An 18,034-nucleotide genomic window follows, 5' to 3' on the forward strand; every position below is an offset into this window, starting at 1 on the left:
CTGTGGCAGATGCTCTCCTGTGGGCATTAATATGCTGTGTATTTCATGCCCGCTCTCACAGTTCTATCCACGTGCCTTCTATGCAGACCTCATGCCTTCTATGCAGACCTCGTGCCTTCTATGCAGACCTCCTTGTCTTCTTCGTCCTCATCCTGGATGCGCCACCTTCCTCTCGTGAAGGATTGCAGCTGACGCTCCAGCTGCGTGGGGCTCAGGAGCACGCTGGGAGCTTTTTCCAAACAGCGCCGCTCAGGACTCTAGACATTGCCATTGTGATTCTCTTACTGGCTTGCAATGAACTCCACGCGACATCTTTTCCCACCACACACACCTTGAATACCGTGGGGTCTGCCTATTTGTATGGCCCCAGAGACAGGACTGCTTGCACTGGAGCCAACCCAGGGCACAGCCCTTCGCAGCTCTGACACCACTCAAAGCTTCCAGGGCTCGTGTCCCACAGGGAATGGCCTCTTCTCTGGCAGCCAGCTGGCAAGTGTTCAACTCTGTCCCCTGCCCCATCGTATGGTCTGCGTCCTAGGACCACTCCTGATACCAGCTGTCGTAGGTCACGTCCCAGGGAAACCGCCTCTGAGTCTGGCAGACAGGGGGTGTCTGTGGGCGTGCTCTCAGGAATGACACCTTAGGAAGAGAGGGAAGCAGGACAGAGCGGAGGGAGAAGCTGAAGCGATGCCGTTACAACGGGAGATGAGGGGAGCTAGAGGCGGGGCGGCTCTTGAGAGTTGTCTCACCCTGCGTGCGGGGCTGGAGGCCGAACTTTAGCCCCCGTCCATCCGTACGTCAGCTGGTCATTGGGTGTGCGTTGTCCCCACCTCCACAAGGAATGAGGCAGTGCTTTGACTTAGGGAAAGTCCTGTGTAGCATCTCAGCAGAGATGCAGCCAAAATTGCCCGCAGCTGGGGAAACCAGTACCCAAGGTGGGGCAGGGCTGCGGTGCAGCTAAGGATCACCAGCAGAGTCAAGACGAGAGACTCATCGGGGTGCTGACAAGGGCAGCGGGGATACAGAGGGGTGGTGGGTCTGAGGTAGGTTCCAGACCTTGGCAATGAATTAGAGGACAGGATGAGAGCAGTAATGAGTTAATGTCAATGCTCAAATTTCCACCTTGGGTGAACTTGGGTGGGTAACAGTGCCATTCACTGGGAGAGGAAACACAGGGACAGAAGCAAGGTGCTCCGGGAGAGATGACGAGTTCACTCTGGACATCTCAGCAGAGGTGCTCGGCGGGTAAAGGAGTAGATGCGTAGACCACCTCAGAGGGAAGCCTTGGCTGATAAAGACACCGATTAATCATCTCCAGTTGATCGCCCCTCACCCAGGACCCCTACCTCAACCTCCCCGGTTCTACCACCGGAGGCTGAGGGACGTGCCTGCCCTGGAGAAGGAGAGCAAAGCAGCGATGGCCCAGGAGGACTGGATTCCTGGGTGTGTTGGCTGACTCACTGCAGACTTATCTCCTGGCCATTTACTGCTGTTCACACAGGTGCAGCCCCAGAATCGGGAGACGGGGGGAATTTATTATCCCCAGAGGTCTAGGTCCACAGTTGCTTGGGAGTGTAGCTCCTGAATCGCCTGTTGGTTTAGGTAATGCGGCTTTATCAGTGCACTTCGCTCAGATCCTTGACCCTGGATGTGTAGGGTGGCAGACGTGCAGACACGTAGTGACGGTGCTAGAGCCCAGGAAACGCAGGCGCATCGTCCGCCTGTCGTCCAATAGGAAGGAGGAGAACGGGTGCAGAAGACAACATCGGAGCTTCTGTAGTGCCTTCCCCAAGCATTTGGTCTGTTGGCCCCGGGGGAGCAGAAATGGCCCTGGGCTACTGCTCAGGACAGGCAATGATCTCCTCCACTTCCGGGCAAGTTTCTCAATTCTTACAGTGTTTTTCCTCACCTGCCACACTGGGCCAGTAAGGTCTACAAACAATGGAAAGAGAATGTATGTGAAGGATTTTATGCCTTGTGAAGTACTACAGAATGGTACAACTTTGAGGTTTGGGTATTTTAAGGCTGAATGCTAAAAATGTCAGGCACTAGAGAGAGAAAATGAAAGACAACATTGAAAAACAAACAGGCACACTTCAGCGTGTGGACACACACACACTCACACACACACATACACACAAACATTCACACACAGTCACACAAACACATACACACTCTCACACTCACATTCACACACAGTCACACATACACATACACACACTCACTCTCACACACACACACTCTCACTCATTCACACATCAAACTCTTACCACGCAGGCCCAGGGCTCCGTCTCTCCGACAGCCCCTCCTGTCCTCCAGCAGTTGTTCTCTTCTCTGGGGCCATCAGTGGAGAGAGAGAAACTGGGCTGCCCGCAGCGCTGCCTGGGGCTTCAGCCTCTCTCCCTTGGGGGTTTCTAGACGCCTCCCCAGCCCCAGGAGTTCCACGCAGCCTGGTGTCCACACTGAAGGACACGATCTCCCCGGTCCCAGCTGGAGCTCAGCCCTCCTCGTAGACACCAGGCCAGAGTCCCCACCTCGGCTGCCTCCCCGCGTGGGGAGCCTACGTGGAGCTGCCCCGAGCCCTCTGGATCCACGTGGGTTTAGGAGTCCTGGCCGGCTCGCTAGAGGAGGCCTGAAAGCACAGCCCTCACCTGAACCCGCTTGTCCAGACCCTGCGCCCCAGACTCAGGAGCAGCTGTTGGAACAATGCCATCACGTGGAAAGTATTTTTACAGAAACGTGTTACCACACACATATACCCCCCCCACACACACACCACACAATATATTCAACACACATATATCGCATACACACACATATGTGGTATATCTGCATGTGTATACGCAACACAGACCACACACCCATGCCCCATACACACCCCACCCCACATAAACACCACACACACACACAACACATACGTACATCACACACCAAACACACACACCTCACATACACACTCACCATACGCATCACAGATACCCACTCACCACGGACGCACACACACCGGAGACTGTTTCATCTCCCCCCAAGAAGACATGCCCTGGAGATTCCCTGCATTTCCTCCTCGAGCAGGAAGAGGGGAAATACCTGCAGAGCTCCTCTCAGCCACCAGATGGCGCTAAATCCTTAGGGGAAATCATATATTTTTTAAGACATGGTGGCCACAAGTGAAGTGACCTGGGGAAAAAGGAGTGTTCACTGCTTTCAGTTGACAGCGGGGGGGGAGACTCAAGACAGGCGCAGCATCTCAGAGTGAAGTACAGACTTGAAAAACTAAGAACTGGATCCTGCCTTCAGTGAATCCTTTATTCACTGATTGATTTAAAATGCGGGGGGGGAATATATGTATTTATATATTGCCATCCGCAGGACAGGAGGGCTTGTAGACCAATTGTGGGGAAAATAATTCATCTGCTCTCCCTGATCACCTCTTATGAAATGAAGCAGTTGCCGAACACATGCGTGAAGGGTCAGCACATTTTAATTTATTGCTGTTGCTTTCCAAGTTTACCTTTAATTTCTTTCAGCCAGAACTCAGTGTACATCTCTTATATGATCATCCCTATCCTATGAGGAATCCGTGGTCAGGCAGGACGGTTTTGAAGTCAGACTGATCTGGTGTTGAAAATGAGTCTCGGCCGTGACTAGCTGTAATGGTTGATTTTTGTGTGTCAGCTTGGTTAAGCTACGTTGCACGGTTTTTTTTGTCAAACACTAGTCTCCGTGCTGCTGGGATGGTATTCTGTAGATGTGGTCAACACCTACCATCAGTTAGCTGACTTTAAGTAAAGGAGATGACCTGTGATGTAGGTGGGCCTCACCTAATCACTTGAAGGCCTTAAGAGCAAAGACTGAGATTTCCCAGATGAGAAGGAATTCAGCCTCCTGGCTGTAACATAGACACTCCACCTGTGTCTCCAGCCTGCCCTACAGATTTTGAACTTGCCAGTTCCCACGATCCCATGAGCCAATTCCTTAAAGTAAATCCACATATTTTATACATACATATGTATCCTACTGGTTCTGTCTCTCTAGAGAACCCTAACTGATACATGAACTGTGGTCATCAGTAAGTGAATTATGTAACCTCTCCAAGCCTTGCTTTCTTCATCTGTAATATGATGTTGTAAATTCAAAAGGATTTAATGAACAATGCATGCATTACGCCTAGTGTGGAGCCTGTGTGCAGTGTTTACAGTGTGCAGTACACAAGGTGGTTCTTTCCTCATCCATCCTCATTCCAGCACACACACACCCCACACGATTACATCAGGCTGCAGAGATTCGACGTCCACATTCGAGACAACGTGTGCTCTAGCACACACACACAATCCCTTGTATCTGTGTTGACTGCACTGTATGCAGATGTTCTGCTACTTCTCACAAGGTAGTCCACAGACCAGCTGCTTGGGCATCACCCAGGAACATGTCAAGACCTACTGATCCAGAAACTGGGAGGAGGCTGTTGGCGAGCTCGGGGGGCGGGGTGGGGTGGGGGTGGGGGTGGGAGAGATCTACAGCAATTTGTGTTTGAACAAGGCCTCCAGGTGGTACTAATGCAAGCCACAGGCTAAGAACCACTGTTCTGCTAACTTGTAAGCGCTACAAGGCAGGTTTTTTTCGTTGGTTGTTTGTTGATCATCTCTTTTGTTTGCATAGCCCTGGTACCTAGAACAGTGCCTGGCACATCACAGGCGTCCAGCACATATTTGCTGAATGAAGGGATTTCTGTGCCAGCTCTAGCAAAGAATAACAGTCAGCTTTGTACCAGAGTATCTACACTTTACACAAAGGACAAGCTTGTTCTCTGCTCTGGCTTCCTCTGTGCATTAGTGATGCTTCCACATTCAGAATCCTTTCTACATTGATAATTTTAGTCATTACCGACCTGAGCAAGCCATGAACTAGCGATCTTCATCATCCAGGATACAACTTAGCTTATCTTCCTCGCTCAAGTGCAGTTTTTCCCATTTGTCAATGTGTGATAATAGCTGAACACAAAGAACTTTAAAATTCCCATTAAATGATACCTATTAATAATCTTTTTTAACATCTTTATTGGAGTATAATTGCTTTACAATGGTGTGTTAGTTTCTGCTTTATAACAAAGTGAATCAGTTATACATATGTTCCCATATCTCTTCCCTCTTGCGTCTCCCTCCCTCCCACCCTCCCTATCCCACCCCTCCAGGCGGTCACAAAGCACTAAGCTGATCTCCCTGTGCTATGCGGCTGCTTCCCACTAGCTATCTATTTTACGTTTGGTAGTGTATATATGTCCTATTAATAATCTTAATATTTATGTTGTCCCATTTCCCCATCAATCTTAAAATATGCTAATAGACGTTATTTTTTTACTTTCCTTCCTCTCTGCGAAGCAGTCGAGGTCCCGCGGGGCAGGGCTATATAAGGTCTAAGTGGCGATCCAAGTGGTGCTTGGTACCACCCATTGCACTAAGAACAGAAATCACCACTGTTAATGCCATCATCAACTATATTCTTCCAAACTGAATTTGAGAGCGTGGCCCGGGAAGTTGGGAACTTAGTGCAGAGAGTGCAGCCCCGGCCAGACGCTCCGTTACATCCTAGCACTTAAGTGATTTCTTTCTGAATACACATAGAGATAAAGATATACAGAGTAGTTATTTCTGGTATATGTTTATTATATAAATTAATACTATATAAATACATATACTCCCCCGAAAAGAGAGAGTAATAATAGTTCCAAGAATCTTCGGGCCTGAAAGGGGAATGCGGTGGTCCGACTCACCAGCAGGGGGCGCGCTGCTCACAAGCAGGGGTCTTGGACCAGAACACCTGACCGTGCTGTGACTCTGGGGAAGTTGGGACCCGCTTCTTTCTGTGGAGGTGGGAGTTTTCAGTAAGGATGTGGCAAGTGAGTGCTGTCTGGGCATGCAATTTTGATGATAAAGGTGAACATTTCAAAGTCGGCATTCACCTGAAAGCATTCACAATCTGAATTAAGCCAGCTGTTTTCAGGGATTCATGGCAATCTGATGCTTTTTGGAAAATAGATTTAAAGTGACTTTTAGAATTAGGATATACTTGTCTGATTATTGACTAAACAGATGTCACAAATAAGCTTCCTAAAGCAGGAAAGATGACATGAATGCGAACATTCTCTCAAGTTGTTCTAACTTGCATACGTATTAACAGGGTCTCCTAGGCACAAATTTTAAAGCCTCTGTGGGGGCGCTTTGCTTTGGTTTACCTGTGTTTTTTAAAGGAGACGTCAGCAGTCTTTTCGGTTTATACAAACTCCTACGGTCTGATAGTCTCATCTCTATAAATGCGAGGTGAGGACAGTTATGACAAGATAATGGTTATGATCATAGAAAAGACGAACTTGGCATTCACGGGGCACCAGGCTATTTGCTAAGCGCTTGTATTCTTGACTCGCGACCACCCTTGTGAGGTGTGGACTGTATTCGTCACACATGCAGATGAGAAGGGGCTGAGGCTCAGTGTCTGTCCATGGTTACCCAGCAAGTAAAGAAGGATGCTGGCATTTAAACCCAGGCACTGATGACTCCAAAGCCCTGCTCTGAACCACTTCCCATGACATGGACACCTCTAAGTGTTCACTTAACAATGATCACCTTATAAACAAAACCCATGGTCCCTTCTTGAGCCACAGACTGTCTGTCATGCCAATACTTGACCTTACTGAGGCAATTTTGAAGGTATATAGGAGACTGTAGGAAATTGCTATTTTTAGCCATCAACTATGTAAGAAGAGAGACTTGTCCCATTCCACCCACACCGCATCCCGCCCCCTCCCCCGCAATCGCACTCACACACGTTCCTCCTCACGAAGGGTGAACAGAAAGCAGGCACAAAGGTCTGTGCAATTAACCTAAGTGTCACACTGCCCTATATGAGCCACAGTTAATCACAGGTAGGACGATAATGCTGAGTGACAACCACCTTCACCTCCTGGCAGCACAATGACAACCCACTGCTTCACAGCTTGATGACTAAAGGCGTAAGAGAGGGTGAGTTTATCCAACTAAACATGCTTTCCAGGCCCAAGTGAGATGGCTCCCAAGCCTCCCTGCACCCCACAAGCCCCCAGGGCGTTTTTAAGGATTCACATTTCTGGACCCCATTCCAGACCTACCGAATCCAAATCTCCAGGTGTGAGCACAGGCAAAGGTGTGCGTGTGTTTCCTAAATCCCTAGGTGACCCTGTAACAGTGGGCATCCGGCCTCTGTTCGCTATCGTTCCAGAAGGATTTGAATATCAGTATCAAGGATACTCATAAAAGATGCTAAGCAGAGATCTCAGCAGAAGAGACTTGGTGACAACCCTTTTCCCCAGGGATTGAAAGTCGAAGGTCTAACACAGTCATCTGGGCACATGAGGGTGATCCAGAGCTGTGTTTCTTTGTTCCCCACGTCAGTTAGGCCAGCAGCAGTAGAGGTGGGTCTCTGGCTGTCCTTCCACATGGATCCAAGTGGGAGACGCGGAAGAAACAAGAATAACGTTGATGCGGGCAGAGGCCTCCTGAGAGGTTTTGGGCGCTCTCCGTGGCTCTGTTCTACCAAGGAGGAAGGAAGCCCACAGTGTTAGGGGCAGTGGGACTATCAGAGATGAAAAGGACAGAGAAAAGGCATTGGCTTTGGCAACTGTGGCCTCACTCGTGTCCTTTCTGAGAATAGTTTCAGCAGGTCAGGCAGAAGTGAGATCCAGCCACACAGCAGTGGGTCAAAGAGTGGTGGAGAGTGAGGGCGTTGGCTGGGCGCAGAGGAAGCAGAGATTTCCCGCCCCTCGGCCTCAGGGTGTGGAACCACTCTGTGACAGTGCCATGGCCTTCAACCCTTAGTCCTCTCTGTAACATGTGACGTCATCGTGAAAGAAACTGTAGCAGCAAAAGCACAGGGTCTGAAGTCAGAGCCCAGGGGTTATACACTGAACCTGCTGCTGAGTCTCTGTGGCCGCAGGCAAGTTCTGTTGCTTCTTGAAACTGAGGTTTCTTCCTCTGAAATAGTTGACAGCAGCCCTACCTATTAGGAAGGCTACAATCGCTAAATTAAATGATCTACTCCAAGCTCCTGACAGAGAGCACAGCCTCCTAATATAATAGACATGGTCACTGTTACTTCTTTTTTTTTAAATCAATTTATTTATCGGAGTAGCATTGCTTTTCCCTGTTGTGTTAGCTGCTGCTGTACGATGAAGTGAATCAGCTGTATGTGTACTTATGTCCCCTCCCTCTGCAGCTGCTCACTGCAAACCTATTACAGCTTTGTAGCCGTCACGGCACGATTCTTAGACACAGCTCTGTGTTCTTCATGGAATCAATGGGAAAACCAGCCAGAGGACAAGAGAGCTGGTTCCATGAGCATATGAGGAACGGGATGCCATGCCATTTAATTTATTGATGTACTTTTAAAAAAATTAAACTACAGTTGATTTACAATATTGTGTTAGTTTCAGGTGTACAGCAAAGTGATTCGGTTATACATATACATACATATACATTTATGTGTGTGCATATCTATAGATTCTTTTGCAGATTCTTTTCCATTATAGGTATTATAAGATATTGAATATAGTTCCCTGTGCTATACAGTAAATCCTCGTTGTTTATCTGTCTATATATAGTAGGTGTATCTGTTCATCCCAAACTCCTAATTTATCCCTCTCCCCCTACCCCACCCTTTCCCCTTTGGTAACCATAAGTTTATTTTCTATGTCTATGAGTCTAATTTTTTCATAAATAAATTTATTTGTATTACTAAACATATTTATTTTGTACTCTGCATCTGATCATTCCAATCTCCACAACCTTTGCTGGTCAAGTTCTGCAGTTTTGCATTTCTGCCACTTTCACTCATGGTAGCTTGTTTTCGCCTGTATTTGGTGACTTTTTTAGTGTGATCCCAGACTTCTTGGAATTTTATTTGTGTGATTTTTTTTTTCTTTTTGAGGTTTGTCTTTTTAAAGTGCATTACTCTACAGAAAATATTTTTGCTTCAGCCAGGTTCTTGGGTATACTGCCAATCCAGGAGTATTTCAAATTAACTTTTTGGCGTGAGTCCATTTTTAACCTAATCAAGTGGTATGAATTCTTTTCACAAACGCTGTGCATAGGCTTAGTGGTTGGGAATTCTTAGAGGAACTTTGTCTCTCCGACCTGCTCCACCATAGGACGAAGGCTGAGACCAGCACATAAGTTTTTTTCATCAATTCTTTATCAATTCTCTCTTCTGGGAGAATTTTTCCACCTTCCACCCTGCTCTGGCCCAGGTCCCATCTCTGCTTGTAAAGACCAGGCCTTGGGCAGCCTGGGACTAGGAAAATAGCCCCATAGCAAACACCAGATTCCTCCCTCCCTGTACCAGTAAGATTTTCTCTTTCTTATCCTAACCTTCAGGGATTTTCCTGACTTTTCCATCAGATAAACCATTAAGCAAAAACTTTTCTTGCATATTTCATCCAGCATTTTTAGGTATATAGACCTCGGAGAAATTGCACTTAGCATGCAGTGCGCCATATTGCTGAAAAGTGGCATCTTCAAATTAGTCTTTGATAAGTAACATTATATATTTCTCTGATCTGTATGCCTCCAGTAAGCAATTTTAAACCACTGCTACAGAATTACAAGCTCCTGAACCTTAAAAAGAGAAGCTGGGGACATAGGATCGGGAAGGGTATTTGCTATGTTCACTTGGGGTTAGGACCACACGTGATCTGAGCTGATTGGAAGACGCGTACTTGAGACACAAAGCTACTTACTAAATCTTGTGTCGGTTCTCATTCATCACAGCTTTATCACTGGGCTCTGGGCCATGAGTGGTCTTTACATTGTCCCAGAGCCAAAGGAAGTTTTCCGTGACCTGTGGTTGCTTCTTAGTGTTAAACTGATTCTGCTTCGTTCTAACAAAGTATTTACAAATCACATGACGTCCTCTGAGTTACAAAGGAAGTTTCCTTTGTGAACGGGAGAGCTGATTAACAGAAAGAAATTGGTTTCACCTCAATGACCACCATCAGGGATGCACCCCACATGCCCTTGCTGGTTCACGGGGTCCTGTTCCAGACGATTGTCAGGCTGCTGCCTTCATGGGATGTGTCATTTGTTCACTGACTCAGCTAAAATGTACCGAGTGCCTGCTAGGTACCATGCACTGTGCCAGACACTGGAGAGAAGAAGAAGACACAAACGTGATCTTGGCCTTGGATGGATTCACTTTCTATTGGAAATAACAGAAAAATAAATACTAATTACCATAAAAACCATTAAATGCTGCAAACGAGGTGTAAACACAGTTATTTACCTCCTAATACTTCATTCTTAAAGAGTGAAAACTTAAACACTTCAAAAATATTTAGAATCTAATGATGAAATGATAAAAATTGGATTCGTATCTGGGATGAAGGATCCACTCACCAGATTCCACATCTGATCTAGGTCCCTCTCTGCACTGTGGTATCTGAGGATGATTGCTCTACTTACTGACACAGTCGTTTCTTTTTGGCTGTGTTGGGTCTTCGTTGCAGCGAACGGGGGCTACTCTTCGTTGCGGTGCGTGTGCCCCTCGCTGCGGGGGCTTCTCTTGTTGCGGAGCACGGGCTCTAGGTGCGTGGGCTTCAGTAGTTGCAGCGCGTGGGCTCAGTAGTTGTGCCACCTGGGCTTAGTTGCTCTGCGGCATGTGGGATCTTCCTGGACCAGGGACTGAGCCCATGTCCCCTGCATTGGCAGGCGGATTCTCAACCACGGAAGCCCTGACACAGTCGTTTCTGAGCACAGCCATCCCAACACCACTTGCTTTCACTCTCACCATCTAGAAAACCTGCTCAGAGACCATGGTGCTGGTGGAGACCCCGTGTGTGAGCATCTCTGGTTTGGGTTTCCATCCTTCAGGTTTTCCAGATTTTTGATTTGATCGGCCCTGGTGCTGTTATACACGAGGGGAGCAGCCTGAAACCTGGCGCTTGGCGTTTTTACTACTCAGAGGCCTCCTTTGTAGAATAAGTTTGACAGCTGCCTGATTTCTCTAGGTTACTTTGATGGGCCACTGAAATGATGGAGATCAAAGTGTAAAAAACAATGTGTTACAACTTTGTAAAGTGTCATCAATGTTATTATTAGAGTAATATCAGAGTATTAGAGCATTTCATGTCATTTGATTTCTTCACTAATTTATATTTTAAGTCATTTTTAGTACTTTCTTAATCTAAAAATAGCTCTGGGAATGTTTTAAGAGTCATTACAAATTAATAAAATGCCCCGCACGTTCGTATTAATTTTAAAGCATAGAAGAAAATAATTTAATACCATAGAGGCCAAGAAGGAAGGGTTTTGTTTGGATTAACATTTTGAAATATACTTCTAGACCACAGAGTTCTTGTACTAAATCCCAAAATGTACCAATTCTTTTTCTGCATGTGTCATTCAACACTGAAGTAAGTGAAGAGATTGTAGTGTCTGAACAATTAGACAGGCACAGAATACCTTCGGCGGCTCCTTTGAAATCCCTCCTCCTTTTCGTGGTATATGAGTCAGGGGTGATTCGTTCCTCTGGCTTGAATAATGTTAGCAAACATTTCTGAGAGCTTGCTGGAGGTCTGGAGGTCATTCTGTTATCAGGTAACGTGTGTCAGATACTCGTCCTGAACCTTCAAAGAAATTAAGCCACCTGATCCTTGATACCACCATGCACTAGGCATTTTGATTTCCATCTGAGATGGGAACTTGCAGAGAGTTAAGGAATGTTCCCAAAGCCACGCACCCAGGTGGAGCTGGGATTGGAACCCAGGCGGCTGTGGGTCCAGAGCCCAATCTCGACCTCTAGCTGTTCCCCATTCCTGCTGCCACTCCTCTGTCATATGAGCTTCACCCCCCTGTTCCTGCCCCGTCTTGTCTGTGACCACGTTCCTGTCCAGGTGCAGGAATGAAAGATAATAAGATGTTGAAGAAAGTTTAAAGCAAAGATTTTGGAGTCACACGGACTCTGCTGCCTGTCAGCTGGGGGCGGTTGTTTGACACGTCTAGTCCTCGATGTAAAATAAAAACTAGTACACTCGCCTGATGAAGCGTCTAGCAAGAAGGTTTTAAGCGTATGTGTCACCTTGCCTGCATGTTAAGCACCCACTAGATGTTATGTGTTACAATTATTCAAGACCATAAAAAAAGAGGAACTCAAACTGCGAAACTGCAGTCTTGTCTTAGCTCGTAGGCACAGGCTAGATGCTGAAACCATGTTGGTGCTTGGCCCTGCATGGCCGGAGCCGTCCGCCACTTGTCGAGTGAGTTTACTGTTGAGCTTCTTGCCTGAAGGCACTTCCGTCTCTAAGAACTTCCTGTGCAGTGTTTCAAGGGACCCACGTTGGAGCCCACTGTGAAGATCTGACTTTCAGCCCCTTCTGTCTCATTCACCCAGGCCTACCGAGTTGATGAGAAGACGGCAGAGCGGGCTCGGTGGGAGCACGCCTCCAAAGAAACGATCAAGAAGACCTCTAAACCCTGTCCCCGTTGCCACGTGCCGGTGGAAAAACATGGTGAGTCTGGGCTGGGCACGAAGTGGGGGCGTCTCAGGGCGTCGGCTGCGTGGCTGGGACAGTCAGGGGCTCTACGAGGGCTTGCTAGCTGGGGAGTTCAGCGCTGGGACTTTGGCGCCATCTGGCCAGAGTTTGGGTCTCAGCTCTCTCACGTCAAGCTTCTTAGCCTCCTAAGCTGCAAGTCCTCTTCTGTAAAATAGAGCTGATAACAGAAGCTGCCCCGCAGCAATAGAACCATATGACATGGTGGGTGGCAAATGCCTCCCGGTGCGTGACAGAGGAAGCACTCGAGAAACGCTGACTGCCCTTATTATTATTTATTATTAACACTACTGAACACTTTGCACCTGATTTTTAAAAACAAGTGCTAGGGAGACGTTCCAGTCCAGTATTTCCCCCAGAGCGCCCTCCACACTACTCTGGTGTCTAGAGATACTCAGCGGGGAAAGGCAGGTACCACCACGTCACATACATCTGGCTCTCGCTTGCCACTGTATCCCCTCTTGGAGAATAACAGCAAGGAAAACAACTGACTTGTACTGAGCACTTACTGAATGCTGGTTCTAAGTCCCCTTCGAGTATCAGATCATTTAATCCTCGCAGACACCACATAAGGAAGCTATTATTATCCCCATTCGTAACATACATTCAAGCCGTTCAGAATGCCTTTTGTAAAGAAATCTGTTTAACTTGGTGTAACCAGTTGGTTCGCAATTTTTTGGCCATGAAACTCTCTTTCACGTCAGTGATTCCTGTCCCTTTGAACACGGGACACACTCCGGGCTCTGGTTTCACCATCCCTGTGGCAGGAGAGTTAGTGCCTTATGTTGGGGTGACGCTTGGCTCCGTCATTAAACTAGCCTTTCCATGAGTGTGTCTCTGAATGGGACTTTTGCCTTCTACCAGCTTCTCTCTAAATTTCAAGCATGGGAGGGGATAACTTGGGGACACCTCTGGATGGATGAAACGACATTCACCGTAGTCAGGGGCTCCCAGGAGCCCACGTGTATCTGCTGCTTTGCACAGCTTTACGGGCTTAGAAACACCACCGTCCGTATTCAGATGGTTCTCCCTGGGGATAGTCTATACCCAGGGCAGTGTCTCCCTTCCCTTACACGTGTGGTCACGTCCATGCATCCTCACACCCTGGGAGCCACCACAGCTGTGGGGAGACCTGAGAGAGCTCCTACCAGAAGGAGCCCCTCCCGGCTCCCGGCTCCTTGCCTCCTGCCATGTGGCCCCATGTAACCGCTGGAGGCCACTTAGAGGGAGACCAGCTGGGCTCTGGGGACGCGACCATGCTCGTGGCTGTGGTTTTTCCTCCCCCCGTTGACCTCCCCCTGCTCTGATGCCTGCTCTGTGTGATCATGTGGCCTGGGGGCCATCGCTGTGTAGCCCTCCGGGCTCTGTAGTGTTGCTGGAAGTCAAACTCTAGTCTATATTCAGAGCATTCCTCTGGCCTGCCCCCTTCCCAGGGGCCCTGCTACCTCGCGGGAGCCGGCGGGGCACCCATGCCATCCACCTTAAAGCCATCCCAGCCCAGCACCCAGACTTCTTTCTAAGTGTGAAACACGTCAGTACGTGCGCGGTAGGGTCAGCAGCGTTAGCTCAGCAGAGAAATAAACGAAGCACAGGTACTGTTTTTCCCACGTTCTCTTCACTGGGCCTTCACTAGCCGCCCTTATTATTACATATTATTAACACTATTAAACACTTTGCATCTGACAAAAAAAAAAAAGAAGATGGTAGGGAAACTTCCCGGTCCAATATTTCCCCAGAGTACTCTGATATCTAGAGGTACTCACTGGTTTGTCAGGGCTGAGAGCTGGCCTGCTGTGCGTGAAACCCAGCCCTCGGCCCCAGGGTGGGCCCTGAGGCTCTCTTTCCTCAGAAGAGTACCCGATAAATAAATATTTGTTGAATTTAAAAGGAGCTAGGAAAGGAGATAGACACATAAATAGATAACCTTATAAAATATGACAGAGAAAACAAGCTAGTAAAGGAAGACCTTGTGGTTAAGAGACGGCTTCCTGGTGGAGATGATGCCTGAGCTGAGAATAAGGGTCAGGGTTACGAGCCAGGCAAGGACGTGGCAGAGAAGCCTTCCCGGCAGCCAGCAGGTGCAAAGGCAGGGAGGGTAGAGCATCAGTGCCGGCGTGTGCGAGAAGCCCAGCTGTTTGGAGTTCCTGGAAAAGGTTGAGGAGCATCTGCTGAAGTGGTGGGTGGCAGGAATGTAGGGCCCGGAATGACATGCAGGGCTTGGACCTGATTCTGTAAGATAGGGAACCGCTCCGGGCTGTGAGGCCAGAAAACGACGTGCTCAGGCCTGCCTTGAGTCAGACCACACCTGCAGCCCCAGAAGGTGGAATTGAAGGGGTCAGGTGATTCCTGACTATAGACATGTTTCCTAATCTGGTTCTTTCTTTGAAATATTGTGATGTACTCTACATGGAAAGCTCTGATTTTTCACCTATAGATTTTTGGTTTTAGTGTCTACAACTGATTTTAATTTTTAACAAAACGTGTGTTCACTTTACAATAACCAGGATAGCATGTTAAAGGTGGATCCCCATTGGACACGCAATTCTGTCTCTTGGAATTTTGATTCCTTGCAAAAGGTCCAGGTACATGTGTTCCAGAGTATTCTCAGAATCATTAAATCATGAAAAATTGGAGCAAATTCAGGTGTTCTTTAATGGGTAGAGGGACAGGCAATCTTTAAAAGAATGAGGCAGAGCTAAATATATTAAAAAACAAAAAAATGCACAGAATATATTGTTGAGGGAAAATGCTTCTTCACGATTCCGTGTAGCGTATGATCATGAAGGACTAAAGGGAAGGTTTATGTTTTCTCAAAATTTTGTTTGAATCAATTCGAGATGAATGACCCGTACTGAGAAAGTGTCAGACAGTAACAACACACCTAGGAGTCTGGGATTAGGCAGGACTGGATTTCGTTTCAGGGAAACCTGATTCTCCCACTGGCTTAGAGGTCACACCTATAGATTTTTAACCTATGAACTGAAAAGCTGAAACTTTCAGCTTATTAATGATAGTCTCTACTGTTTTAAAGGATATCACTACGACCAGAGCAAACTTAGGCTCCATTAGCAAGAAAAGCTAGTCTCATTATCTAGCTCTGTACCTAAATTCATAGCCTGTTTCCTATTCAGCTGAATCCCAGAAAAGTAGTTCTTCCTTCAGCAAAGCTGTCATGATAATGAGAATTATTTCCATTTTAAACGCAGGCTGAACTTGGCACTCCCTCCTATAACGCCCTTTAATCCCCGGAAGTTCTTCCTTTACTTCCACCTCAAACAGATGAGATTCAGGATTCATTTTCTCTGCAGTAAGCGTCTGTTGCCCGTTAAATTTGCCTTCAGGTCGTTCAAGAGCTTCTGATCGCTCATTAAATCTAAGGGCAGAGTGGCCAGGCCATGGTGTGTTGGCTGTGCACCGTTGGGGCTTTTCATGGTTTGAGCATCAGTCAGGAGACGGAATCCTCTAAGAGGGGAGCTAGACTTTCTCCATGCAAATATCCACACATGAGCACGGCGTGGTCAGCAGCTTCTTGCTCGAGTTTACGTTTAAGCTGGCAAGGGTTTTAGAATTGGAGTCCCTGACTCTTCTCCAAATTATGGGGTCTAGCATATTCCTTCCATGTTACACACCGGGAAGAAAAGAAAGTTAACAACATGAATATCCTCTCTCTTGCCCTTTCCTTTCTTCTTATTCCACTGTGCCATTGTGAGTCTAGTTTCTATACTAAAATCTTACTTGTTAAAGCTAGTATTCCAGATCCGTTAAGATTTTGGTATAATAGGCAAACATTCTCAACCTTTCATTCAGTCTCACTTAATAGTCCGTTGAATTTGAATACATTGCTTAAGCGTTCTTTATGATATTCCAGAGAAATTTAAGTGATTATACAGTATTACATTATTTATTATATTATTGACATCCTAAGTGCACAATGAATAAATATGTGTTGAAAATTACACAATCCTGTAATTGTGTAATGCTAATTGGGAAACAGTAAGAGAAAAGTATCACACGTTTTTCCCTTTATTTTCCACATATTTGAATTTTTAAATGATCTTTAAAGCAAACCAAAAAGAAGTAGAAAACTGTGGGATTTTAAATGCCCTTAAGTTGGTCTACAACAAATGCCTTTAGTTACATAATCATAAATATTTTATATTAGTGCAAGCTCTCATGCCAAGCTTCTAATATAAAAATGAGACAGCACTGGGCTTCCTTGGTGGCGCAGTGGTTGAGAGTCCGCCTGCCGATGCAGGGGACACGGGTTCGTGCCCCGGTCCGGGAAGATCCCACATGCCACGGAGCGTCTGGGCCCGTGAGCCATGGCCCCTGAGCCTGCGCGTCCGGAGCCTGTGCTCCGCAACGGGAAAGGCCACAACAGAGAGAGGCTCGCATACCACAAAAAAAAAAAAAAAAAGAAGAGACAGCACTGAAGCAATTCTTTGGAAAATTTGGCAAGAAAAAATGGCTTAACAAGACAACTGGTAAAATTGAACAATGGAGCACATTCAGTGCTACGTGGAATTCAAGGAAAGACATTGCTTCTGATGGGTGATCTGGGAAAGTCACTCACAAACAGTTCTCTACATATAATTTCATACAAATAACTTTCTCTTGACTTCGCTGCAGACTTGGTGTCTGATCCCCAGAAGCAAGTAGGGAAAGTATTTAACAAATGGGGGAGGTGGGGAATCCCAAAGTAAGGTACTTTTCATCTCATACTGGAAAGGCCCTGTTCCATGAAAGAAAGAACATTGGAATCACACACATCTTGGTTAAACCTCCGGCTTCACACTTAAAAGCCTTGAGACCTTGAGAAAATTCTACAACCAGTTAACACCCTCATCTCACAAGGTGCTGTTGAGGAATAAATGACATAACAGATGTAGAGCACCTAGTATTATTCATTAGTTTCTCGCTGTCCTCATCTTAAATAAAATTTTGAATAGCATGAAGGAACCTATTCACTATTAAATGCTTTTGGAACAGCTGTCCCAACTCCTGTCTTATGAATTTTTTCAAGCCAAGTAACACTGAAGAAATGGTAAAAATTACTCATAGTATATATTGATGTTATTATGTATTAAATTGTTAAATATATTATTGTATACTTAAAATATTAAATTTACTGTATATTTAAATAAGGAATCGACCCCGTCTGTGAAACACAAAGCGTTTGTCTTTAAATCCCATCTTAAGAGAAGTCAGTAAACTCAGATTTACAAGTAAAATTTGCCCTTGATGGACATGTCATGCTTCGATCTCACTCATTTCTTTTTTTTTTCTAATTTTTATTGGAGTATAGTTGATTTACAATGTTGTGTTAGTTTCAGGTGTACAGCAAAGTGAATCAGATATATATCTCCATTCTTTTTCAGATTTTTTTCCCATATAGGTTATTCTCTCATTTCTTAACGAATGTCAGAACTTTAGAACTTCCCAGTGGGCTTTCTGGTTTGTTTT

At 46.3% G+C, this 18,034-nt stretch overlaps 1 protein-coding gene across 11 annotated transcripts in view; it reads left to right on the top strand.

Moving 5' to 3' along the window:
* LOC113606908 (1-acyl-sn-glycerol-3-phosphate acyltransferase delta) overlaps positions 1-18,034 on the top strand; it is a 1,415,842-nt gene that overhangs the window by 1,235,295 nt on the left and 162,513 nt on the right. For all 11 annotated transcript variants that reach the window (XR_003427759.1, XM_027081831.1, XM_027081775.1 and 8 more), the window contains exon 11: positions 12,412-12,529. Coding sequence is in view for 10 of the 11 variants with exons in the window: in XM_027081831.1 (XP_026937632.1) it covers positions 12,412-12,529 (118 nt within the window). In the remaining variant the exon portion in view is untranslated. The remainder of the gene's footprint in view (positions 1-12,411; positions 12,530-18,034) is intronic.

Source organism: Aethalodelphis obliquidens, unplaced genomic scaffold (assembly GCF_003676395.1).
Source record: "Aethalodelphis obliquidens isolate GAN/ISIS:26980383/991018 unplaced genomic scaffold, ASM367639v1 scaffold3, whole genome shotgun sequence".
NCBI lineage: Eukaryota > Metazoa > Chordata > Mammalia > Artiodactyla > Delphinidae > Aethalodelphis > Aethalodelphis obliquidens.